This window comes from Coffea arabica, chromosome 6e (assembly GCF_036785885.1).
Source record: "Coffea arabica cultivar ET-39 chromosome 6e, Coffea Arabica ET-39 HiFi, whole genome shotgun sequence".
Lineage (NCBI taxonomy): Eukaryota > Viridiplantae > Streptophyta > Magnoliopsida > Gentianales > Rubiaceae > Coffea > Coffea arabica.
The window spans coordinates 7,246,396-7,271,310 of NC_092321.1; the positions used below are offsets into that span (position 1 = coordinate 7,246,396).

General features: G+C 37.2%; 2 protein-coding genes across 3 annotated transcripts; one reads left to right on the forward strand and one right to left on the reverse strand.

Moving 5' to 3' along the window:
• Window positions 1-1,736: 1,736 nt before the first annotated feature.
• LOC113697092 (protein argonaute PNH1) lies at window positions 1,737-13,679 on the reverse strand. 2 transcript variants are annotated; one of them, XM_027216554.2, is made up of 23 exons: window positions 13,315-13,679; window positions 8,129-8,501; window positions 7,831-8,039; window positions 7,541-7,678; window positions 7,297-7,430; window positions 7,084-7,193; window positions 6,415-6,521; window positions 6,194-6,332; window positions 5,992-6,108; window positions 5,640-5,747; window positions 5,488-5,559; window positions 5,267-5,389; window positions 4,955-5,114; window positions 4,522-4,643; window positions 4,267-4,404; window positions 4,047-4,189; window positions 3,735-3,797; window positions 3,491-3,554; window positions 3,280-3,415; window positions 2,896-2,969; window positions 2,641-2,735; window positions 2,493-2,524; window positions 1,737-2,043 (listed from the first exon to the last, which is right to left on the reverse strand). In XM_027216554.2, the coding sequence occupies exons 2-23, from the start codon at window positions 8,480-8,482 to the stop codon at window positions 1,886-1,888; spliced, it is 2,796 nt and encodes a 931-aa protein (XP_027072355.1). In that variant the 5' UTR covers window positions 8,483-8,501; window positions 13,315-13,679; the 3' UTR covers window positions 1,737-1,885. The 2 variants fall into 2 exon arrangements, with proteins under 2 accessions (XP_027072355.1, XP_071910944.1); XM_072054843.1 differs by lacking the exon at window positions 13,315-13,679 and adding an exon at window positions 9,543-9,991.
• Window positions 13,680-19,076: 5,397 nt separating this feature from the next.
• LOC113697510 (uncharacterized) lies at window positions 19,077-23,628 on the forward strand. Its single transcript, XM_027217160.2, has 9 exons — window positions 19,077-19,332; window positions 19,972-20,070; window positions 20,219-20,655; window positions 21,288-21,351; window positions 21,466-21,519; window positions 22,028-22,096; window positions 22,238-22,303; window positions 22,384-22,452; window positions 23,215-23,628. Exons 1-9 carry the CDS (start codon window positions 19,222-19,224, stop codon window positions 23,305-23,307), a joined length of 1,062 nt encoding a protein of 353 aa, XP_027072961.1. The 5' UTR covers window positions 19,077-19,221; the 3' UTR covers window positions 23,308-23,628.
• Window positions 23,629-24,915: the final 1,287 nt, after the last annotated feature.

Below are 24,915 nucleotides of genomic sequence, written 5' to 3' on the forward strand. Positions count from 1 at the left end.
TTTGGAGAAAGCAAGGAATCAATGGTACAACCTTTTTTTACTGAAAATGTGTTGATACTCCTCCAAGTGGTGCAACTCTTGCCTCTCTTCCATCATACATCAAATTAACATAGGATACCAAACGAGGAAAACATCACCCCCTAGCTAGCTTTTCTGTACATCTAAACTTGCGAGTTGTGACCTGTTCTGATGTTACATGACCCAAGATCACTTTATGACACTGGAGCAAGGGTTGTAATACGTACTCAAAAGATACGCTGTTTCTCAGGGTTCCCACGAAAGTTACCAGTAGTGCATATGTAAGAACGAAAAAAGGTTCATTGCATGATAGGTGTATATATATATATATATATATATATATGTGGGATTACTACAGTTAATTTAATTCTTACCAGAAAAGGAACCCAAGAAGTTGTAGTTATTGAGGTTCAACCTTTAGTCGTTTCATCACTCAGCCAAGCCTCATCAGAAACTAGCAGAATTGGTTAACTATTGTCTTTATAATTCTTCATAACTTCGAAAAATTGGTTAAACATCCGAAACAATCCAAGAGTCATCAATTATCAAAGCCAACGGGACCCGTCTAAACGTAATAAATGGGAGGCTCCAGTCCAGACGAAAGTCCTGATCACGTTCACATGAACCTGCTGTCCCCCACCTTCCAACCTTACCCGTCCGTTATGTGCCTTTTTTTTCTTTTTCTTTTTTTGGAAAATAAATAAGTTACGCAAGCCCATCTAATCTAGTGCAAATTAAAATATTTGGAAATTATATTTTAATGTGATTTATTTAAGATTTTTCGTACTATTTTGGGCAAAATAAATGAAAGACCATGAATATAATAGATATAAATAAATAGAAGATGAAGATACAACAATAATGTGTGGCGGTGGTGCTGCGAGTGCGAGTAAAGTTGGGGTTCGCCACTTTTGCCAAACGGGTTCACGTGCTTCCGTTCCCTGCTGTTATCTGACCAAGGCCAACTAGTCTGGCCCGGGCCGCGCTTACGGTCCCACATAGATACGGAAGCAGAACAGAGAAGGGACCATCCTCGTGGACTTCGGCCCAAAGTCTGCTGGGCCACGCCCATGTTCTCAACTTGCTTCAGAAAGTCCTAATTTTTCCTCACGTGTTAAGACTGAGAATATCTGAATTCCCCCTTTTCCCCCAAATTCCCCACCGCCCCGTTCCTTTCAGACAGGCTGGAATAGGAACAGCCAACTTGCATAATGGTAAATAAAAAAAGTTTCTTTTTTTTTTTGGTTGGGGTGTAAGAAAATAAAAAATAAGGTTGAAATCGAGCAAAAGTCTGATAAAAAAAATCGGGCAAAAGTACAACAACACTTTTCAGGTTTTGTTTGACTTGTTAAATATTGAGGTTACCATCTTAGGGTGTGTTTTGATAAAATTAAAATCTGAATTAATTAAATTGTTAAATATTAAATTTAATACATTTGAGTGTATATCACATTCAATGAGAAGTGAATTTCTTATCACCTAATTTTGAGAGCAAATTTTGTTTAGAAAATTCAGTGCCACTTAATTAATTCATATGTTTAATTTTTTGTTATCAAACGATTTGAATATATTAAGATCTGATTCCATTAAATTTAAGTGGCGAATTGATTTATCAAACAGGACCTTAGTTTATTTTGATTACTACTCTGCCAAAACAATCTTCTGAGGCCACAAAATTCCTGAGCGGTTAATGGAAAATAAGTCCCGAAAAAGCTTGCTAACAAATCTAGCAAAATTTCAGCTAGCACATACATATATATATATATATATATATATATATATTTACATCATAAACACAAAGAGCATACAAAACCCAAGATATTATTGTTACACTCTAGTGCAGTGCATTGCGTCTTTCCGGCAATTTCTAGCAATAAAACATCACATTCTTCACTTTTTCTTTCAATGCTGGAAGAGGCCGCACAGCTGAATGAGTAGTGTTGCGGGAAGCGCTCTCGTGAACCTCAGGATCCATGTAAAATCGAGCTCTGTAGGCTGCCAGATGTGCATAATATGCAGGAGGCACTGCATCCAAGAATACATTTAGTATATGCTTCTAACAGATATGTCTGGTAACAAAAAAGGTGACTGAAACTACTGCACCATGTACCCCCTTTCATAACTCACAGTTTTTTGTATGAGTGTTTCGATAAATGGACTCTGCGAAGACACTTCAAAAGCCGGCAACTTTTGAAGTGCTCCGCAGCACTTAACTACTAAACCCCCCAAACCCCCCCCAAGCGATGTGGGAACTTAACCCCACAGGGTGCCCCGCTGCTAAGAGATAAAGACCCCCCAGACTCCCCGAGACAGGTTTTTCCCTTTCATAACTCACAGTTTTTTGATTGCACCATGTACCAATGTGCTTGAATTTTGATTACATCTTTGTTCAATGCAATGGACACCGTGATTGACTGACTAAAGTTATTCTTCCTATCCTTGAAGAATAAAAGTTTCAGTGCAATGAAACTCACCTACAGATACAGATCGAGTACACCTAGCATACCTGCAAATTAAGTTCAGTTGCCAAGTTAGCACCACGAAATGCACCTGAAAATTTTCATTGTGGTGTGGGTGGCGGAATCTTAGAATTTTTGGTAAAGAAAGAAAGGAAAATTTTACGTGTAACAAAGGTTGTTTGTCAGGGACTGGATTTCGTCTGCCGTAAAATTATTCTCATCCCAGAGGACATGATAATGTGCTGGTCGACTGGTTCCCTGTTATTTGCCAATCAAAACAGTTCGTAAAGGACGTTGAACAACGTTACGTGTTAGTAGCAACGAATTTAATTATCGCCCTGAAAAACCTCCATTGAACTTTCCCTACCACAAAAGAGATCTTGAGATCCCACAAAAGACCTGGAACCAGTTGAAATACCTGAATTCCGGCATGACTGCACAGATAGAAGTCAAACTCGGTAGGATGACATATCTTAGTATCCACAACCGTACCTACAATAAATTATTTTGTCCAACATTACATCATAACAAGAAATTTCATTCGAGAGAGAGTCAACGGCTCATTTAGTGAAAGGCACGTGGATTCCTTGAGCACCTGATAATTTTTTTCCAAATTTTGGGAAAATCTGATACTATGATGGCTCTAGTAATAAGGGTAAAAAGAAAAAAAAATAAAAATAAAAGCTCATTTAGTGAAGCTCACAGTACATCTTATCGCGGTAGCTGGATTAAGGAATTTAATGTTTTCTCAATAATGGTAACCAGATATCAATGAGCAGCAATAGCAGAATTGAGGCATTACCAGGTAAGACGTTCCCACTCCTGTCTATGTTGCTTTTATCATTGTGGTTGTTTGCAAAGAGCCGTGTATGATGGCGCTTTTGGACAACAATGAAAGTAACTGGTGGCTGGTAATTCGGTTCAAGGGAAGCACAAGCCTGGAAAGGGTAAAGAGTGTAAACAAAAACAAAAGCAGTCATGTCTTAAATACGGTAACTACGTAATTCACTAACCTTGCGAATTGCATCAAGTTCATACAGTAGAACCTGGTAAAACTGCCCATCACTGACTCCATCCCTGTACAATCATGCAACAGGAAAATGAAAATCAGCATAAATTGTACTTAGGCTTCCAGCATCCTAAAAGCAAACCAACAGGCAACCATTATTCCGTGATTATTGCTCTAGCATCGTAGCATAGGCAATTAAATGCATGATTTCTTGTGATGGAGTTGGTTGGGTGAAATTGACCAAGTACCGGTAGAATATTATTCTCGATGGTTTCTGTCCAGTAGACTTCTTGAATGACAACAGAAGCTCTCTGGTGAAAAATCAAGACCAACGTTAGCAAATACAAGATTCTACGGGTTAATGCATTTTAAGCTTCAAGATATTGACATTTTGTTCATCATGTTGATCTTCTTCTTTTCTTATACTGGGAAAGGGCACAATTGCAGGCATTACATTCACGAATTAAGCGATCTCATTAACAAGATAGAAAAATTCCATTGCATGTTATCAAGCAGACAGCAAAATTCATGTTAATATTTTAAGAGAACCAAAGGTGGACCTGATCATGCCCCCATTTAGTGTGCCCCTTCGAGGATCTTTCCAGGTTCTATATAGATCCTGAATTAGTTCTTGTCTTCGAGGCTGAGCGCACACCAATCCTGCATATTTAGTAACTTCTGGCCAGTCTTGGGAGGCGACAACCTATGTTAAAGTTTCATATTGAGGTTCATATACTCTGCAATATAAGAAGTCCCAAGCAATACAAGTTGAATTCTTACAGCAGCAATAGATGGGCTATACTCCTCTCCACACTCAGGATGAGTAACATCAGCTCCGAATATTATTGTTGGAATGTCGCTTACAAGAGGAATTTTCCATCTTAAGGCATCCAAAAGCACAGTGTTCCTTCCTCCCATCTGGCGGGTTGAAGAACGAACATGCAGAAAAGATTTTGTATTTAAACATCAGTTCTTTGAAATTGTGTCATTCAACTAAACCAACAGTCAATGCAGTAGTTATATTCAGCAACAGACCTTTACATTAATCTTGAGAGCTACGTTTGACAGATACTGCTTGTTAACTTTTAAGACATGCTTTGTGAGGCAGCACTGAGAGATCAGACCCAAATCAGTTTCACAAATTCGCTTCAGGTTACCTGAATATTGTTGGGCATGTTGCCATTAAGAAGCGATGTTTCCATTGTAATATGCTATAAAAACTTGAAATAATTGATCAAACAATTTTATAAGGCGCAGAAATAATATTAGTTTAGTAACAAGCAGGTTTACGCTAAAATAATATTAGTTACTAAACTAATATTATTAACAAGCAGGTTTACGCTAATTCTCTCTTTTCTCAATTAAACTTCTTATTCCACACTTTGACAAAGAAAGCAAGACAGAAGTTAACAAGAATTGTTCTAATACTATGGGGATGAAGTTGTGTCGGAACAAGTTGGACGCATACCATACAGAGACCCATTGTTGTCAGGAAGGATGGCAATAAGAAGCTCTAACTCTTTTCCTCCTAATCTGTTTGCAGCCGCATTGTATACATATCCCAGAGTCTTCTTTACTTGATCAGGTCTGGCCACATAGATTGGGATCACAGGATCACAATTGATTTCCTGAAATTAAGGACAATAGTTTGGCTTCTGATTATTCATTAATCAGTCAAATTGTCGAATATGCCCAAACTTTTTCAAAGGAAGAAATCAGTCAGTAAAAGCATATTACAAGCTACTGAAGCTGCAGCCTTTCATACGAGAGAATATATTACCATTCCTGAGTCTTGGCACATCTGGACCAGCTGCTGACAAAAACTGCAAGCAGTACTCTCTTGGACACCTCTTGAGAAGTTAATGCATGCCCAATAATTAACAGTGCTACCATTTATCACTTTCTGAAATGTGAAAAGAGTTATACCAATCAAGAATCTAGACATGGATCAAGGCATTATATATCTTCAACTACTTTCTTATACCACAAAGATTGCTTTACCTTATTTATCATGTTCCACTGACCTAGCTGAGGAAGATATTCTTTCTCTTTCCCAGTTTCGTGGTACTTCAACTAATTGAAAGAAAAGAAAAATTACAACTGATTCAAGTCATGACATTTTGGATTCATGAAAGAGGAACTTTTGAAATTACCCATGGAGCTGGAAGAACTCGAGCTTCAACTGATGCAAGCTTTTCATCAACAGTAATGCCAAATTCTTTGGCTAGGGGATCTTGCTTGTAAGCATTGTGTTGAATTGTCTGGTGACAAGCAGGCACCTTTTAGTGTAACTGTCACTGGAATTGAAGATTTTGCAGTCTCTCTTGTTTTATGAATTTTTTAGATTGTGCAAACTACCACAAAAACTATGAGCTTCAAATAGCATCATGATCCCAAGTATTTAATGCTTCAAGATTATCCAGATACCAAGAAGTTGCAGCCAAAGGAAGTTGAGGTTTCAGAATAAAATAAAGCACAAAGAAATCCAACACAAAATGTTTATACCTGCATAATGTCCAATTCTTGATCCTGGGGTCTTTGGCATGAGAACTTCAACAGAGAAGTTATCTGCTTCTCATTCAGCCTTTTGGTGTATCTCTGTCCCTCAACAATCTTGCAAGCCTGATTGGGAGGAAAAGCTTCATGATAGCATTACAAGATAAATAGTAACGGGGAAAACTAGGAGTTTTTTATCCATAGCATTTACCTCCATTGGCAAGTAATTCAATTTCTTTTGACTTCCCACTTGGAGGCAAGGTAGATGGGAATGTTGAATGGTGAATTTGTACACCTCTTGAAAGTATTCAATGACAGTTTTCATGTTCTTTTCCTCATCAACTGGAAAACTGCAAGTACATGATCATAGCTGAACTGACTAGCAACTCAGGGAACAATCACTAGAATTAAAGGCCAATAACAAAAACATACATCAGTTCTCTTGTTGGCTGTGAAGTCAACCCTATTATCCGATATTTTCTTCGCATATTTCCCCTGTGTGTAACTTCAACTTTGACACCTCTAAGGGCTTTCTTAACCTGATCAAAATAGGAAGGTCTATTCGTTGGTAGTTCTTAATTATTGCCATGAGAAGTAATACTCATTACAATGACTTTCACCGCAAATAAGTTTAGTAATGAAATGGTTATGTCGTGGAAAACTAGAAATGATCAAATTTAGCATAACTCTTGGTTATGCGGTAACCAGATAAGAAGCCAAAGCTGATAAATGGTGCAAAACACATCTCACAACCTGCCCAGCCAGCACCCCCCCTCTTCCCTGGGCACAAAAGACAAAAAGTCGGAAGTTTATATTTTTATTGAGTAACATCATGGCTACATTAATAGAACTATAAAGTAAAAGTTAGCATCATCTGCCCCTTTGCTAAGAAAAATTAAGACGCAACAAGGCAAACAAGCAAATCATCTGTATGATTTCATCAAGCCCCCCAGTCCATATAAATAGGATGCTGAGTAAGAAAATCCTGAGTTTTGCTACATCACTATGACAAATATGGTCTTCGTTGTTGAGGATTATGTAAAAATGGAAATGCATGGATATGTTGAAAATAAGGACTAAAATGAAATAGAGTAGGTCTACCTTTACTCGGTCTGCATCAGACAAAGGTCTTATGCTTATATCTTTTCCCAAAACTTGAGCAACAAACTCAACAACTGGAAGTGGTTCTATAAACGCAGTCGATGACATGTCTGATCAACAAATGAACAGCACTAAGTGATTGACGGAACAGTAATTCACTATTACCAGAAGGTTAGGCAATAAAAGTTAGTAGGTGCTAAGTGATTGCAATACCAATGTTTAGTGACAACCCCATCTGAGTAGGTTTTATGCTCTGATAGAAGCCCCTCCAAGACTCTAACCCGTTGCCTAGTGACTGTGGTCTCTTAAGAGTAGGGGAGTAGAAGAATCTCCCAACTGAAACATACCTGAAAACAAATGAGTAAGAAAGTAACTGATAGTGATTAATAATTGATGAAACCTCCATCAATAGCTACAGAACTAATGACATGCACACGTTGATTCACAAAAATGTAACCTTTGTGCTGCAAGCTCCCTCAGTACAACATCAATAATCTTAAGAGCTTGTGAGTTGGTCTCGACTTGTTTCTCAGAGAGAACCTCACGACATTGAAGCATGTTAGCCTGAGCTACAAATTTGATCGTCACCATAAATCTGCATTTCCTTATGTCGTTATTGAAAACTGGAGCAAGTATTTCTTGCATTTCTTGAGGTAAGATAATCAAATCTTTCATTAACTTATGAATAGCCATATATATTCAAATGAGTTCAACACATATAGAGAATCTATATCAATGATCACTTACTTTGTGATGCTCATGGACTCATCTAAATCAGACAAATTTATGGTGAAGTCTTTCAAGGTAAAAGGAAGTAATCCGGCTGTGTAAAGGGCTCTTCTTCCATCATAAACGGGAAGCATCATCCCCAAGTCAGTATGTCCATGAAGTTTAACCAACTGTTTCATAATAGCTCTGTTCAATGGAGAAGAATTAACTTCTGGAGTTATTGTAACCTGCACAAACAGAACATCTACCACAATATGATTCCAGTGGACATTATTATGTATTCAGAAGTAAAAGAAGAACGAAAGAAATAGCTTACACTATAATGACACAAGCTCTTTTCTGATATTTCAGCAATGAAATGGTTGGCTTTTACCACACATTTGGAACCACGTGTTCCATAGCCTGGCCTACAAGGAAAGGTGAGACTTCTTTCTGAAAGAGGAGGAGAGACAACACAAATTTCCGATGTTATATCCTGAATCTTTTCTAGTTGTGTCCCTTTTCCTCTTCTCCTTCTCCTCCTCTTTCCCACACTGTTCTTAGTATCTTCAGTGTTATCTTCACATGTTTTGAAGGTTTCAGATTGGGTATTTTGATTCATCGCCTCCTGTAATGGTGTCCGAGAGATAAGGTGCTTTTGCTCCGTGTGCTTCCTTTGCCAGTGAGGCATTTTGTAGAGTCAGCAGCACCTTCACATGATAAAAAACATTAGCAGGGCTTCGTTAGCATTTTTTTGATTAGCGGTCAGCATGGAAAAAAGATCATAAAAAACGTTTTGGCTACTCTCTCTCTCTCTCTCTCTCTTTTTTTTTTGGCTGACATGGTAACTTTCTCGAAGAATCTTAGAAAATAAAGACTGGGAAAAGGAAGATTCAAAAGTGATACAAAAGAATCAACATTTTTCAGTATCTTGTCATCCTCCCTGGTACTTCTCTGCTTAAAGTCTTAACCTAAAAGTAGCAGGGCCATGCAACCATGCAGACACGCAAAATATTATAAAAGCAACCACCTTTGATTTTAACTTCGCAAACCGAACCCATATGAGCTTCTATTTCTCAATTCTCCAACAATGAGAAAAGAGGGAAAAATGGAGAAAGAACAAAAGAAACAGTAGGAACAGCCTCAAAGAGGCACTACAAACATTTTACCGTTAGGGAGAGAGTCATTACATCAGCAAAACAATTATACTGTTTCTGCTTATTTGTTCTTTCATCGAATTTGCAACTGTAGAACTAGCAATAGTTAAATCCAATAAATGCTGAGCCAAAATATTTTGAAAATAAATGACGAAGCAATTTACTTTTGATGCATGATAGTCTCAAGTGCATACTAACTTTTATCCTTAAAATGTTGCAACAGTTAAATCACGTCCACGGCTGCAGTCTGTAAAAATTTTGGCCCCTAAATCAGCTGGGGGTTTTACATGGTAAGTAAAGCAATACAAGAGCTACTAAAAAGAGACAAAACATCAAGCAAAAATATGAAAGAAGAGACAACCAACTGCCTATTCAATGCTTAACAACTCAATCTTCAATGGAAATTCTTTCTTGGGATGACCAAAATAGCATGCAGAATCCCCATTATATCATCAGATTTGCAACTCTGTATCAGCAATATGAGGTTGACAATTCCACCTCTAGCACTTTTGTAAGACAAACGTGCTAGATATGCAGCAGCCCCTTTCGAGACATGCAGCGGTAATTTGGTTGGTATAGAAGTGTCAAGTGTACCTCAATAGCTAACAAGATGACAGTGGTAGAGTGCCTGGCTTTGCATTTGATTACTGAACAATGATGCCACGTATCGCTAGACGAGCAAGATGGAACTAACAAGAGCAGGTTCGGTACTTTTACTTGGGCCAACTGGAGAAGAGAACGCCAATTCGTTATAGATGAACTTAAGTCCAGACCCCTATAAACTGGAATATTCATGATATTCATTGCGTTGTTATTCAGTCAATTGAGTCATAGCTAAACTAAATCCTCTCCTGCGAGACTTGAGTCCAACTTCAGCGTTCTATGATGTAGCTCCTAATTTCCAGCAATTATAGGATATGATCACTTGTTAAATATCCGAGAGGAAGAAAAGGAAAAGGAAAAAGAAAAAGGGTCTGCTCACATCCAGACTTGTAACGGTCAAAAGAGAGAATCCATCGGACGGCCCAACACAACACAATGTGGGCTATCCGTACTGCTGCGGTTCGCACTATCCTAAAAGGAGTGCCCTGCATGCTGCAGCCTTCTTCTTGCAATTATTTTTTACTATATATCCTATTCAATGGACTCTTCTGATTAGCTCACTAACATTTCTTTTTTGTGCTGAAGCTGTTTTCCTAGCAAACTCAGTATATATGTAAATTAGGTTTAGCTTTGAAATGGAGAAAGGCGAAAGAATAATGGCCCGGAAGCATATACTGACGAATAGCATGAGAGACAACAACGAACATGGTACTGTAATTAGTAGTGTAAGTACACAGCCAAATATTGAGCAGCCAAACTCCTATATACAGTTCAACTCAAATAGTACGTTTGTAAAACAATTTAATTAACATTCTTGACAAATAAAATAAATGCAGTTTACGATTCGAATTCTGAATCTAACAGTCGATGGTGGAAAAGGGTGTGGAGAAAGGTGGAAGACCCAAAAAAAAAAAATCCAACATGCCTGAGTTATGCTGGACACTATTTTTTTCTTGCGGACTGCAAGCAGTAATTCAAACAAATAAGGATCCAATGGCCAGTAAAGGAGCCACTGACTGCATGAAAAAGACGAAGCACTGCCAAAGCTTATTTTATAACCCTTTTAATACGTGTTGGTACTATATGCATACTTACTGCTGCTATTTCTGCAGTCCAGCAGTGCACTACACCTCCTCTTCATGTAGGGCAGTGCAGACCACATCCACATACTCATTCAAAGTTCAAACATGCATGTATAGCTCTACCACAATCGTTCAAACTTGAGCTAGCTTCCCCCCCACAACACTCCCGCCAATCCCTTATTCTCCTCCACTACTCGTACGAACTACTTCCCATGCAGTCACAGCAGATATACCACTAAATTCTTATTTCGTTATAGTAGTATAAGATTTGACATATAGAAAGAAATTAAAAACCACCTTATCTTTGTCGGGACCAATTAGTTCTACGTCTTTGCAGTTTGCACTTACGTACGTCGTAAAGCCAAGGCAAAATTCTATGCTACAATCTCTGCCAATGATAAGTCACTTGTCTGATTGTCCCAAGCTAGTTAGTTAGGGGACACCTCGGCAGTTAATTACTCTGAGGAAGCATTAACACAGGGTGCCACTTTATGATTTTTTTTTTTTTGGTGCATGCCGCATGACATTTTAAAAATTCCACTAAAACAAGTTGATGTAGGTAGAATTTATCACTACCAGTTAATTCTGTTTTTTTTTTTTCCTTGTGGGTGAAGGTGAGAGAAAGAGGAAAAGAAAGTGAATTTATATATTCCCAAAAAAAAAAAAAAAAAAAAAATTCACGGTCTAGCTTGGTAGTAAGCAGTAAGCTACTCAACACAGCCGACCGATACATAGCTGTAAAAAATCTACAACCACCATGCATCACTATCAAGAAGGTACGTACAAGCATTTTGATGCACGTATTGGGGTATCAGTGACGAGACCCGACCAGACCATAGTGGATACCATACCATACCCGAAAGTCCTAATATATAGAAGAGTAGTCGACCACATTTCAAAAGCTTTCTCCACGCAAAGGTCGCATTCGTACTCTCAGTCTCGGCTATTAGAGCCTGGTCAGCCATGGCCCTATAGATCTCTCTTTCTAACAACCCATCACGTGTGGACAGACACACCAATGTGGTTAGAGAGTCAAATAAATGCAATGACAAGAAGGAGGCTCTTCAGAAGAAAGAGAGAGAATAATATCCTGTAAATTCTCTGTGCATCTGTAGATGGGACGATGGTATACGGTAGAGTTGTAGAACTAGAAGCAGTGGTCGTTGAGAGAATAAAATGCCAAAAGACTAAACAGCTAGCAAGTGCAATGATGAGAATGTACAGACTACAGACAGATGCGCCCAGCAGCAAGCAGCATTGCTCCAAAAGTCTGATTACGCCGACCCCAGCCCCCTCCCCCCACTCTGCCCTTTTCTGCTGTGCTCCAAATAAATGCACAGGGGATTGTGGCTCATATTCTCACGCGAAAGTGAGAAATTAATACTACCATATAGCGGTAGTAAGTAAAACCTTGTGGTTTACGTTTGTTTTTTACTAGCTAGCATTCTTTACCTACCCCAGCTCAGCTAGCTTCTTCTGTGCTTGTTCCCCTTTTATCGACTGAAAATCTTGCACTTCTGCAACCATAAATAATCCAACATGCTAAACTAAAATTTAGGTCTCTACATGCTTGTGCAGAAAGAAAAACTGTAAAATTAATAAAGCTTTGGGAGAGGTGCAGAGAGCGGGAGAAATGAGGATTAGTTAACACTGAACTGAAGGCTATGTAAAATAGATCTTGAATGTAAAACGATCTTGAATCTAGCGTTCTCTACCCCGTAAATAAAGCTTGATTTTACTGTTACACTAAAAGCATGGGAGTTGTTGTTGTCATGTCTGCATGCACGTCGTTTTACTCAAGACGTTTTAAGCGTCAATTAATGTTAGAATTGCAGTTTCAAGAAAACACACTCGAGTACTAGGAAAAGTTCTAGCATGATTAATTGCATAGAGCTGGTTTTGACTTTTGCCACAGAAAACTTGTGACAGTAGCTAAAGAAGTAAAAGCAGACATATAGATTGACTACTGGAACTTGGAACTACATGTTTTGAGCAACAAGAAAAATATATATATAGTCTCTCCGAGTAGTTGGAGGCTTACCTAGACACTAGGCTTCAAGGTTAACGATCTTGGAACAAGATTTTACCAGCCCAAATACTAGCCAGTTGTTGCAAGAAAATAATTCGCAACAAGCTAGTGACGGTGGTATTACTGTCTTATAGGGAGCAAGAACACTTCCAAGGAAGAAAGATATGGGAAGAAGGGATAGAGAAGATATCCTCCCGGAAAAAATGCCGATTTGGGCTTGAAAATGGATGCCCTCCTTGTGACTTCGAATTCTTTAGTAGAGGGAGGGTGGGAAAAAGCTAAAAACGAATGTGTTTCTGAGACGAAGCACGGTGAGCCGTGTGAGGAATAAAAAGAGTTTTTGGGACTCGCAAAAAGAATAATGAGCAAGTGTGCTCTTCAGAGAAGAGAATATATTTGTGAAGTTGATGGATTCATCTAAACTATGTAAACTAAGCAAAAGCTACAAACTCTACCTTTATGGAAGAAAAAGAGAACTTTCATTCAAAGAAGAGGAAAACTCCCAGTGAGCTTTAAGAATTTAGGCGTGCTGATGGACAAAAATGTTTTCATTGTTTTGCAGGCTTTATGAATAAAAATATCACTGAAACTTATTTAAATAATACCCAAGTGATTAAAGAAATGAACGAGAAAGATGTAAAGAAATCCTTACCGAGGATTCTGGTAAGCTTCTTGTGTTTTTGTGATTCAGAGTTTTATCTCAGCTGCAGTTCCAAGGTCCAACTTCCGAGTACCTTCCCTCCCTCGGTTTGATGTCATGAAGCCCGTATCTCTAACCCCCTCTCTCTCTCTCTCTCTCTCTCTCTCTCTCTAACACACACACACACACAAAAAATACAGGGGCAAGAAAGAAAACAGGTTTTTGCTTTCCAAGGTTTTCTAATGCAAAATAAAAGAGGGAAATCCAAGAAAATCAGCGTGGGATCTGAAGGAGAAGGAAGGGGGCTAACCGGGGGAAGGAAAGCAAAGGCTGAGAGCGAGCTTTGAAAAAAGGAGTGGTGGCGGGCGCTGCTCCCACGCCTGCTCCTTATTTATATAGTAGTACTAGTATACGTACGTCTCGCCTAGCCTTGTCGACTGGTGACACACCTTGTCCAATTTGCCTCTTTTTTTTTATTATTAATATTTCTCTCTGTTTACTTATTTATTTTGGCACAAATACATATATAATGCTAGCGTATAAAAATATATATATACATGGACTAAACGTGATGTCGAGTGATTATGAGAACAACAATAAGATTGTTGAATCAGTTATCAAATTCAATTTGTCTAATTTAATATGTCATATCCCTTGAATCAGCCACTTTAAACTCCAAAGACTGTGACCCTTATAATAATATATATCAATGAAATTTTCTAAATTCTAGTGATATAAATATATTTTTAATGACACAACGCTGCTATGTCACTATTCCAATCCCTCTTTTTGGGCGGACACAGTTGTAGCTACATTAAAGAGTGAACGAAGATAAAAGAAAACCTGAAGGCATGTGCTAATAAATTCGGGCAAGCTCCTGTATCAGCACAACCTGCTCTTTTCTTTGTAAAAAGATCTCATTTTGTTGCATGCACCGCTTTTTTCTTTTTCTTTTTTTTTAAAAAAAAGATTATCAAATTTAAAGATCTGCATCGAGTTCTCCCGGCCCTTGGGTTCAGCATGTGTAACAATGATGAGATCTGTGACAAAAAAGATACCAAATACGATGCATGCACGTTGGGACTAATTGAATTCTACCTACTCTTTATTTGATTTACAACGTCAAATGGAAATTAATTTGCTCCCACAGAAGCTTCAGAATAATTTTTTTTTTTTTTGGCAAGATACGTACGTAGTAAAAGAGCAGCTAGTTTTTCACTTGAATGGCTGAAATCAGAACTGAAATATGAAATGTTCAGTCATCCGTCGGTTGATTCCAAAAATCAGCACGTACGCGGGTGAAGCATTTCTTTCTCCTCCTTTCCTTGCTTCTCCATCTACTAAAGAAGCGCATGTACTAGAACGTGTCTCAGTGTTGTGTTGACAAGTTACCCGATCGACTACTCTGAGCTTTCAGCGGACTAACCCAAACAGCAGCTGAAGTTCCATCAAACTCAAATTCTGAAATTCTGAAAGAGAGAGAACCTCAACATGCAAACCAAGCTTGCCAATATATATATTATATGTATATGTAAAAACTTCAGAGCATGCAGGTGAAACTTAATTAACTAGTTCTTAAAATGTAATGTAAGTTCCTGCATTTTTATTTATTAGCACATTCCTCATGGTATATATATATATTCAAAAATACGAACGTCCTTTTATCAGTTTTATAACCCCCCCCCAAAAAAAAAAAAAAAAACAAAAAGAAGAAGAACCCCCTTTTTGAATACGGGCTTGTCATTGCATCTTTATTGACAAATAGTAAAAGGGTCACGGAATTAGTCTGCTAATCAAAAGTTTAATCATTACATCATGTTGTTAGAGATGGAAAGGAAGTAAGTGGCAAGGTACGTGTGTTAAAAAGGTGTCTCTACCGCACCCTAAATTCAACTCCTCAATGATAAGAACAGCAAGGTGAAATGATCGTCAAACGTGCTAGCTCAAAGTCCCACCAGGACCAGGCCACCACCATTACGCTGTACTAGAGACAAATTATCATGCAAAGCACCATAACAAAGAGCAACCAAAACGCAGCCTGCATCATGCATGTAGATGAAGTGCAAGCACTTTGTTCGATGCCGAAGATTACCTTTATACGAGCATTATATATGGGGTGATAAGACCTAAGTGCTTCATAGCTTATTTTGTCCCTCTCCCTTGCAGAAAGGGACCGATCGATGATGATGATACGCATAATATAGATAGAGCTCTACTACAGTTTTCACAATCCATGCACACAAACAAAACGTAAAAAGACACAGTTTCACGGCATCTTTAACAACCTTTAGTCTTTTTCACCTATCTACTTTATATCTTCACATTCTTTTTGCCTCTTCTTCATCCTTCAGCAATGAATTGATCAAGATTTGTACTTTTGCGATCGATCTTCAGTCATTGATTTGATGATTAGCAAACAATTATTGATATTTACGTGCAGTTTTTAACGCAACATGCACATGAACTATTAAGGCCAGCAGGAAACTGACTCTCACTACTTTTAAGTGCTTATTGACTCCTGCAGCTTTGCTTGTCGTTTTTGGTGGAGAATTTGGATAGGAGGTTCCCTAAAAATAATATCCCAATAAAAAAAGAGAGAAGGGGAGGATGGCGAAGCTCACTATAGTGGTGGTTCGTCTCTAATTTTGAAGCCCGCAAAATTGGCAGTTCTGTCTGGGCTCTATTCCTTTCTTGTTCAAAGCAATTAACACAAAATCCTCTTCCTTTTCATGATAAGGGAAGCTACATAAGATCTTAACTAGACAAGTTTCTATTTATGTAAAAAAAAAAAAAAAAACAGAAAACACTAGTTAAAAGCCTAGCTAGATGACTTGTATAAATGTGTGGCTTCCATATGTATATATCTTTGTCGCTTAGCTCTCTGGTTGAGAATTTTAGTATATAAATGCACGGAGTCTTTTTCTATAAAATGCTTATACATATGATCAGATAATTAAGTTTGGGCTAATTTGAAGTGCCGTGTCCTCCCAGACGATTCATAAGTATGCCTAACGCAGCAGCGATAACATAGAACAACATATCTTTGTGCCTAAAATGATTTTTTTTTTTTTTTGTTTACATTGGCAAGGGAGGGGTAGATTTAAGAAACGGAAAAAGGGGAAGAGAGATATTGAACCTATGACCTCTCATTTTTGGAATCTTAACTTTAGCCATTAGATTAAGATCTCTTCAACAAAATTAATAATTTGTGTCTCAGTGCTGTGATTTTTTATGAAGTGTTTTGCAAATTCAAAATTTAGGATTGAGTTTGGTGAAGAAGCACCCTTAAACAACTAAATTTACTCGAGAAGTTCTAATAAATGTCCTTCAAGTATAGATGGAATCAAACAATTAACTTTGAATGCACGAATTTAATAAATCTAAATTTGTGTAGTGTAGCATATATTCAATTTTTTGTAGGGCAAAAAGTTGAAAAATTCATCAATTCGGTTCCTAAACTTTTATACTTTAACCAATTTCATCCTTAATGATTTTTTTTTTATCCAATTTAATCTTTGAACTAATTTTTCAATTCCAATATAGGACTTTTGCAGCGGCGTCACCACATTTTGCCTCAGCCTCATAATCAAGCAGGGATATATTTGTCACTCATGCAATTTAGAACTAATTGTTTCTCACGAACGGGTCCTCATCCGCATGCAAAACCAACACACTCTCGAAGACACTTGTTTGGTAATCCTTCATTTCTATCATGAGATCAGTAGAAGGCCTAGGTAGTTGGATTCTGTCGTTGCAATAGGACTACCTTATGTCTGTAAAGTTCAAATTATTAACTAACTTCCCAACCAATACACTTGCACAAGAAACCCATACAAAATCATCATAACGCATACCCTAGCCCAACAGGAACTTGCCCAATGAAGATGCATCTTTGCGGATTTAGAAATTATAGAGCCTGCAAATAAATTAACCTTTTTATCATGCAAATCAATAGACCTCAACGCAATGATATGTGGCAACTTTGGAGAAGGCAGTACGTAGTCTGCAATATACTTTGTTGGCTGTTAAAAGTTGGTTGGATAGGGTCAGGTAGGTATTAAGGTAGTCTTTAGAATCTATTGGTCTAGCTATGAAGCTGTCAAAATCTTTTTTTTTTTCATGTTAAAAATGGTTTAGAGGATGGCCATATTTATATTATTCTAATTCCTAAATTGCAGAATTTTACCTTGAATGACAAGTATACCCCAACCTGATCATGAGAAAGATGCAAAAATGTGGTGGCTCAGTCCCTTTGAATCGAAAAATTAGTTCAAGAACTAAATTGGTTAAAAAAATTGTTAAAGACGGAATTGGTTTAAATAAAAAAAGCTCAGGGACCAAATTTCATTTATAGAGATTATTTTTGAAAATTTTCAATTTCAAGACCATTGTTAGAGTCATTCTTGACACATAAATTATCTCTAACTAGAAATTACAATTCACGGTCGGTGCCCCTAAGGCCTCGTGCTTATTATAGTAAATCCATTTAAGATGAAAATGGTTTTCTTAGTGAATTTTCTGATAATGAGTTAGAGGAGTACAACTTATTTGTGAAATTTTGTGAAATTGTATATATTACGTCACCCCGACTCCAATTATGAACTTCTTGTTCAATTGCATGTCCACTCTTTGCTTTGACAAAATTGCCTTCACAAAGCAAATGAATTGAGGAAAAGCAAAGCATATTTTTGAAATAAATGTATGGATAGCAGAAATGGTTCGAGTACTTTTAGAATGAATGTGAAGAAATTGCAATTCCAAAACTTTGCGAGTAAATTGAGACGTTGTTATTTTCAAGAAATGCATGCCCAATTTTAGTAATTCCCTGACCAGTGACCCTATATTTTGTTCTTGTTGATTGAAAAATAAATTTCTTGATAAACACTTTTTTTAAAAAAAAAAAAAAAATTTGTCCAGAAATGAAAGTTTGAACCCGGCCATACATGTTCAAATAAGAAAATCTAATGAACCTTATAGTAGAAAAATATATCCAACCAATACTACTAAAGAAGGGAAAATGGAAAAAAGTTTAAAGAAAAAAAGAGTGGATTTTTCAACCAAAACTTCATATGTCAAAATCAAATTTATATTATGTAATAGGTTGGATCTTATCCAAATTCAGCCTAGGTCCAATATAATTGGATAGGATTTGGATTTAATTTTTCAAATCCAAACCCAAACCTTGTAAAAATGTCATGAATTTGGGTAAGGTTCAATTTTCTGTGACCCATACCCAAACTCAAATCCAAGTCAAATCCTACCCAGGTATATATATGTAAATTTATAAACTAATCTAATGTTATATATTAGATTGGATCGATTATAGTAATTTCATGATTGTTAGATTAAAGAATATGCTCTTAATCTAAGAAAATACTGTCAAAATAGAAGTAGTTGATAATAATTCTTTTTTTGAATTCATAATATTGCATTCAACTTATTGAATGTTAATTTTATTATTTGAAAAAAAATTGGATAGTATTTATATCATTTTTTAAACTGTGTATATTTTTAAAATATTTTTACTTTAGTTCTTTGCTATATGTCTAGAGAAATATTTACGGATAGTTACCAATTAAATACATAAACATACAAGGATCTGGGTTTGGGTTCACTTTTTCAGACCCATAAGGGTCTAGATTTGGATACAAGTCAATTTAATTGGTTATCTGGATTTAAAATATGCTAACCCAAACCCTAACTATTGACATGTATATTTGCTTGTGTACAAGAAAAAAAAAATGCATATGTTATAATTGAAGGGGTAATCTCCGTAAAAAACGATTTTATGAGCCAACTGTATCATAGGCTGATTTGTAAGGGGGTCCAGTGCAATTTACCCTAAACAATCCCGCGGTGGCTGCCCGGTGGATGGTGATATACTGATATTGGCGAGGGAAATCCTCTGAAAATCAGAAAATGACGATCGACGATGATAGTTCAATATACGTCGGAGGGCTTCCGTACGACTCTACCGAAGACAGCCTCCGGCAAGTCTTCGATCCCTACGGTTCCGTTGTTGCCGTCAAGGTAGGAGCACTTAAACTTGCTACTTAAAACGCACTTAAACAGAGCTAGGGTATTATACCATTTCAAAATTTTCAATTTTCTTCAAGAGTTACTTTAGCTCACAATCATTGAGAGAACTGAATGACCGATACTGTTCCAGTATGTCTGGAAACTATTGTATACAGTTGAAGCGCCCATATGTGCTATTCTGGTTTAGTTAGAAATACAGAAAAGAATTGATGTCGTTCAAATATGATATTAGATCAATTTTTACATCTACAGGAGGAGATTAATATCTTAAAATGGTAATATATGGCAATCGTTTTGGATGCAAAGGTGTGCTCCTAATTTTGTTGAAAAGAAAAGAGAATGATTTCAAACAGGATGAGTAACATTTTCAAACAGGTCCATGTCTCCAAAATATGTGTGCAGGATTTGGGAGTTATTACGTTAGAACCTTTCTTTTATGCTTATTGTTCTAGTAGGTTTGTTCTTCTTTTAAAAATTGCGGTATTGAAGAAAACTATTGGTTTGCTTCAATTAGGCATTCCGTTTACTTTTTATTTATGCAGCAGTTGTGAAGGAGATTTTGATGTATGTATACTCAATGTTTTTCTATGCTGTTTGTTTGTGGCTAAAGACAAATAATTTGTATTCCAGATAATCAATGATCGTACTGTTGGAGGAAAATGCTATGGTTTTGTTACATTCACAAATCCTCGATCCGCAATGCGTGCCATTGATGAAATGGATGGAGGGGTATTTGTCTTCCTGTGTCCTCATTTAATATGTTCTAGTTATTCTTCTTCTTTTTTTATTTTTTTTTTGTGTCTTTAACCCTTCTGTATATGCTTATGGTGTTGGTTATATTAAAGTTTTAGTGAAACTTCATTTGATTTTCAATTAGACTATTGAGGGGCGTACAGTCCGGGTAAATGAAGTGAGGAGCAGAGGCGGGAGATCCAATTTTGGTCGTGAAAGTTTTCGAAGAAATTCAGAGAGGGACTTTGATGCTGATAGGGGTAGATCTCGAGAAAAGGATTATGATCATGATAGAGACCGCTATCGGGATAATCATAGAGAACGATCACTTGAGTTTGATGAAGAGAGAGAAAGAGGATATGATCATTTACGTGAACGTGATCGATCAAGGGACCGAATAGCTGATAGAGATAGAGTTCGGGATCAAAATAAAGGTTTGGACATTGTTGCACGAGAGCGTGAAAGGATCCATGACTATAATTGGGAAAGAGGCAGGGTTCTGGACAAGGAGACACAGAGGACTAACAATCACCACAAATCTTCTGAGAGGGACAAGGATCAAATGCCTAAGTTTCTGGATAGGTAACATATATTTTGATTCCAGGATGCTATTTGCGATCAGTAAAATGTTTTGGTTGTGAGATAATGTACAAAAGATATATAAGATCTTATATCATATTTAGGTGCTTTCTTTAAACAGTATGTCTGAATTCTGAGCAGATTTCGTGGTGTTGTATTCCTGCTTTAGGTGTTTTTTAAACCCTTCCACCTGACAACAAAATGCCCCTCCCCCCAGGCTGATGATATACGTGATGAAGTGGAATGAACTTGTTTGTATGATCTTCTTGATTAGCATGTTGCTTCAATTTTTAATGTGTAACAAGTTTCTTTTAGCTGAATCATTGTCTTGATTGGTGCGATATAGTCTGAAAATCTTGTCGTGACCGATTCCTTGGAGTGTACTCTCTGTTTTAGCAATTACTCCACTTCCTGGAAAAGAACTTATACTTCATGAGGAGTAGAAAGTGCATTCATATATCTTCAAATGTTACATTTTGCAGAGTAGAAGGTGGGCAGTGATGCCTATGCTTTATTGGGGGTTTACCAGCTTTTAGCTTTTAGATCTCTGCTTCCGTGCTGCCAACTGCAGCTCCTATCTTTTTGTTATATTTCATGCAAAACAATGAAGATCTAACTATGATTGATTTAAGCAGATCTTATACAGATGAGCATGGTAAAAGAGAGCATTTGTCACAATCTAGTGGTGATCATATTGAGGTAGAGACTCATAATTTTTGGTCCACGTGACATGTTCATACACTCTGCAGAAAACATTTTTCAGTTGACATGGAACCCCTGTTTGATGTCATTTTTTTAAACTCAACTTAACAGGTTACAAAGCAACTAGAGGTATCAAATCAACAGTTTCAAGAACTTCAGAAGGAGGTATGTCATAGATTTGGATTTGTTCACAAGAGAAATATTCTGATGCTTTAAGTTTTTGCAACTTTACAACTGATCCTGAAATTAGGTACTTTAATGATGTTTTATTCGATCTTTACAAGTTTTCCTCCTTCTAGCTCTAACATTTGCTTAGGATTTTTTATTTGTGTGCTTTTACAAGTGTTACAAATTAAGGGTTGTGGGGGGAGGTGGGGAAGAAAGATGGTACAAGTTGAATAGGGTGAGTCTAGCAATTTGTTGCATGGCCAACTAAATTTGTGCCTATTTACCTTCTTCATGTGGTATAATAATCTAAAAATTCACATTATCTGTGTCATAATTTTTCATCATTATCGCACAGCCAACTGAAACTTTGTGCAGAAAGTTTTATTTTGCTCTATGTATTGGAACTTTCTGGAGTTAATGAGCTAAAAGGCTACTTTTAATGGCCATGGTGCCTCAATTGCACTTGTTGTGATGGATAGAAACTCAGGTATTGTTTATTTTCCAGGTATCTGAGATGGAAGAGTTGGCTAAAGAGAAAAATGTACTTGTTCTGAAATTGCAGGAGAAATCCCAGGTTGAACCTCCCACAATGATATATTTTTGCAGTCCACTATCATTTCCTCCTCAGCTGTCTGTCTTGCTTTAGTTGTTTTAGTAATAATTGGCAATTTATCCTTTCTCCAATTTTCTGATGAGAATGCTATGACGATTGTAGAAATTGGAGGACTCGTTGACGGCAGCTAAACGACTGACTTCTTATCGGCAGATGCAATTGGCTAAGGTAATTCCTGTAAGCATCTCATTGTTTAGCTAATGTCGATTAAACACTTGACTTCATAGTTTTAGTTTCTGATTTAACAGTTAAACAAATTTTACCTGCAAGTAAGAGACTGCAATGAGAGGCTTAAGCACTCTGAGCACGAGCTTCAGGTTATTCCATTAAACTCTATTCTTAATGCTTATGATGTGCTATAGTCTTCGTGTTTTGCAATATAATAACAGCTGGACTCCTGTATTATCAAGTATGTAAATGGCATATAAATGATGGCATTGGATGCCCCTGTCATACTCTTGCAGTATCTGAACAATTAGGAATTTAGGATTATAGGATTTAAAGGGCCTGGTTCTTCTGTATATCCAACAGTATATGCTTGATGTTGTCTTGTCTCTTGTTATCATATTTGGTTATCACTGATTGTCCATGTCATTTTTGAGCATGCAAAAGTTGTGGTTGTTAGCTGATCTGTTTTAAATGTAACAATATGCATTTGTGATTTTTGAATTAAGTATTCTTCATATGCTTTATTATTGTCCTGACATAGTATGAACTTTGATACCAAATCTTGTGTTATCAGCTTGTTGCTTTTCTTTGTACAAAATGCCATCTTTTTTCTTCACATCTGGCAATGTGCACTAGTTCCTAATGAAGGCATTATCTTCTCCAATTTTTCAGTCACCTAGACTGTTCATTGCCTTCCTCTGTGTGTTCCTAGTCTTTGTGGGTTTAATTGTTTGGATAGCCTTTTGGTCTTGACATTGGTCATGAGTAAATCTTTGATCTAGGACAAATAACTATGTGCATTTTTTCATGTATGTGTACTTTCATTTCAAACAATGGGTGCTTTTGCACAATCTTTAATGGTTAATACTTGTGGTTAAATGTTTAGATATTCTTGAACTTTTCTCATGCAGGCTCTTGTTAGTTCAACAATGTCTGAGATGGAATATGGGGATGTTATGGGTGCAAGGGATGGTATTTTGACAAATGGCAGTGCACAAGCTTAAGTCAGGCATAAGAGTTTTTATCTAGTTATAATGCAGCTATGAATTCATTGATTGTTATAAATATGTGTACTATGTAATGCCTTTCAAGTCATCCCTTTTGTGCTTTATAATTTATTTACTTAACTCTCAGAGTTATCTGATGGTCAGTCCTTGTTAGTTCCGATCTTTTCCTTTAGGGGATTGAATGCTGTAAATTTTAATGAGATGATTTTGTTTGGGAGAGATGAATTTAAAAAGGTGGTAAAACATGTGACGTGTTTGGAGGTACATTTGTGATTATTGCTCTATTTTGAGCTAAAATAGAAAGGAATTTGGCTTACAGTTTACTGTGTGTTTGAATGACACCTAAAAGCATAAAATGCTGTGCGAGTTGTTCTGTAACCTGTTATTTTCTATGGTTGTGTGAAAGGCTTGCTCCTGCCAAACTGTGGGCTTGTATAGCCGTATCAATGAAGCTGGATTGCATAGCATTCTGCGTCCAGTTTACATAGTGATCTTTTTATTAGCATCTTCTATTCACCCTTCCCCCAAAAAAGTAGGCTTGCAGCTTCTCATTCTGGGAATCCACGTGATGAAAACCAAACTCAAGGATTATATGATTGTACTTTTGTTGAAGGACTATAATTTTTGTTATGGTTCGTGGCCACTCCTACAATCTGGAGAACAGATAATATAAGGTCTGGAAGGTACATTCTGGATACCTGTGAGGTTCCTTTTTCTTTCGTTGCGGGCCGTGCCGCCTGCCCTGCCATTGATATACAGGTGAGGAGGCCGTTGAAGGGGTGTTGTTTTGGACAACGCAATAGGAGGAAATGGTATCACCTTGTGCCTGTTGTTGCGCTGGAGAGTTACCTTGGTGCAAGGTTGTCTTTAGATGATTTGAGGCAGCCTTCTTGCTCCCTCAAGCAAGAAGTTGTGTAAGCTTTCGAGCAAGAAGAAGTGTGAAGATGGAGAACCTTGTTAAGTCAATTCTAATTGGCTTTCAACTGATCTACTTCGAGTTTTACTTGAAGTGGGTACATCTGCTCACGCCGGAGAAGTGTCAAAATGCTGTTATAATCTAACGGTACATAACCTTTTTATTTTTTATTTTTTCCATTTCAAGCTGAGCTGTTTTCGTAATTATTCCATCCAGTGATGTCCAAGTAAAATCGACCATTTTATCCTTCCTAAATTGTTTACTTCCCGATGGAAAAGCCGGCTGTAGCCTATTAAGAGGAAAGAGGTAACAAATAGTGTGATTTGGTGGAGCCATGGAATGATGTTCTTAGGCTAGCAGGTGATTTGGAATTGAGATCGATTCGTGATGCAGGAATACACCCTGCAGTGTGAATGCTGCATAGTTCACAGAAAACGGTTGTCAACTGAACCGTTTAATCAAACTAGAAAAGAAGAGGGGCTAGAGATATGTGCCGATCGTGCATTTGCTTTCTTAGACTTTGAGTTGGAAAGGAGTTGGATTATAGCCCTTTCGGTGCTTGGTATTAGTTTGCTTCTGTCGGGCTTGATTGTTGGAACCGTTTTCCTTCCCTTTTTCGTGGTTAATGACTTGATTTAATTCCATTTTCAATTATGATCGGTAACATTTTTCATCTAGTAACGCAAGTT

Coding starts and splice junctions, on each gene's coding strand:
- LOC113697092 (XM_027216554.2), bottom strand. CDS start 8,482: ATGCCTCACTGGCAAAGGAAGCACACGGAGCAAAAGCACCTTATCTCT. Junction 8,040..8,128: donor AGAGCTTGTGTCATTATAGT/GTAAGCTATTTC, acceptor CTGTTTGTGCAG/GTTACAATAACTCCAGAAGT. Junction 6,522..7,083: donor CTGATGCAGACCGAGTAAAG/GTAGACCTACTC, acceptor TATTTTGATCAG/GTTAAGAAAGCCCTTAGAGG.
- LOC113697510 (XM_027217160.2), top strand. CDS start 19,222: ATGACGATCGACGATGATAGTTCAATATACGTCGGAGGGCTTCCGTAC. Junction 20,071..20,218: donor TTGATGAAATGGATGGAGGG/GTATTTGTCTTC, acceptor ATTTTCAATTAG/ACTATTGAGGGGCGTACAGT. Junction 21,352..21,465: donor CTAGTGGTGATCATATTGAG/GTAGAGACTCAT, acceptor TCAACTTAACAG/GTTACAAAGCAACTAGAGGT.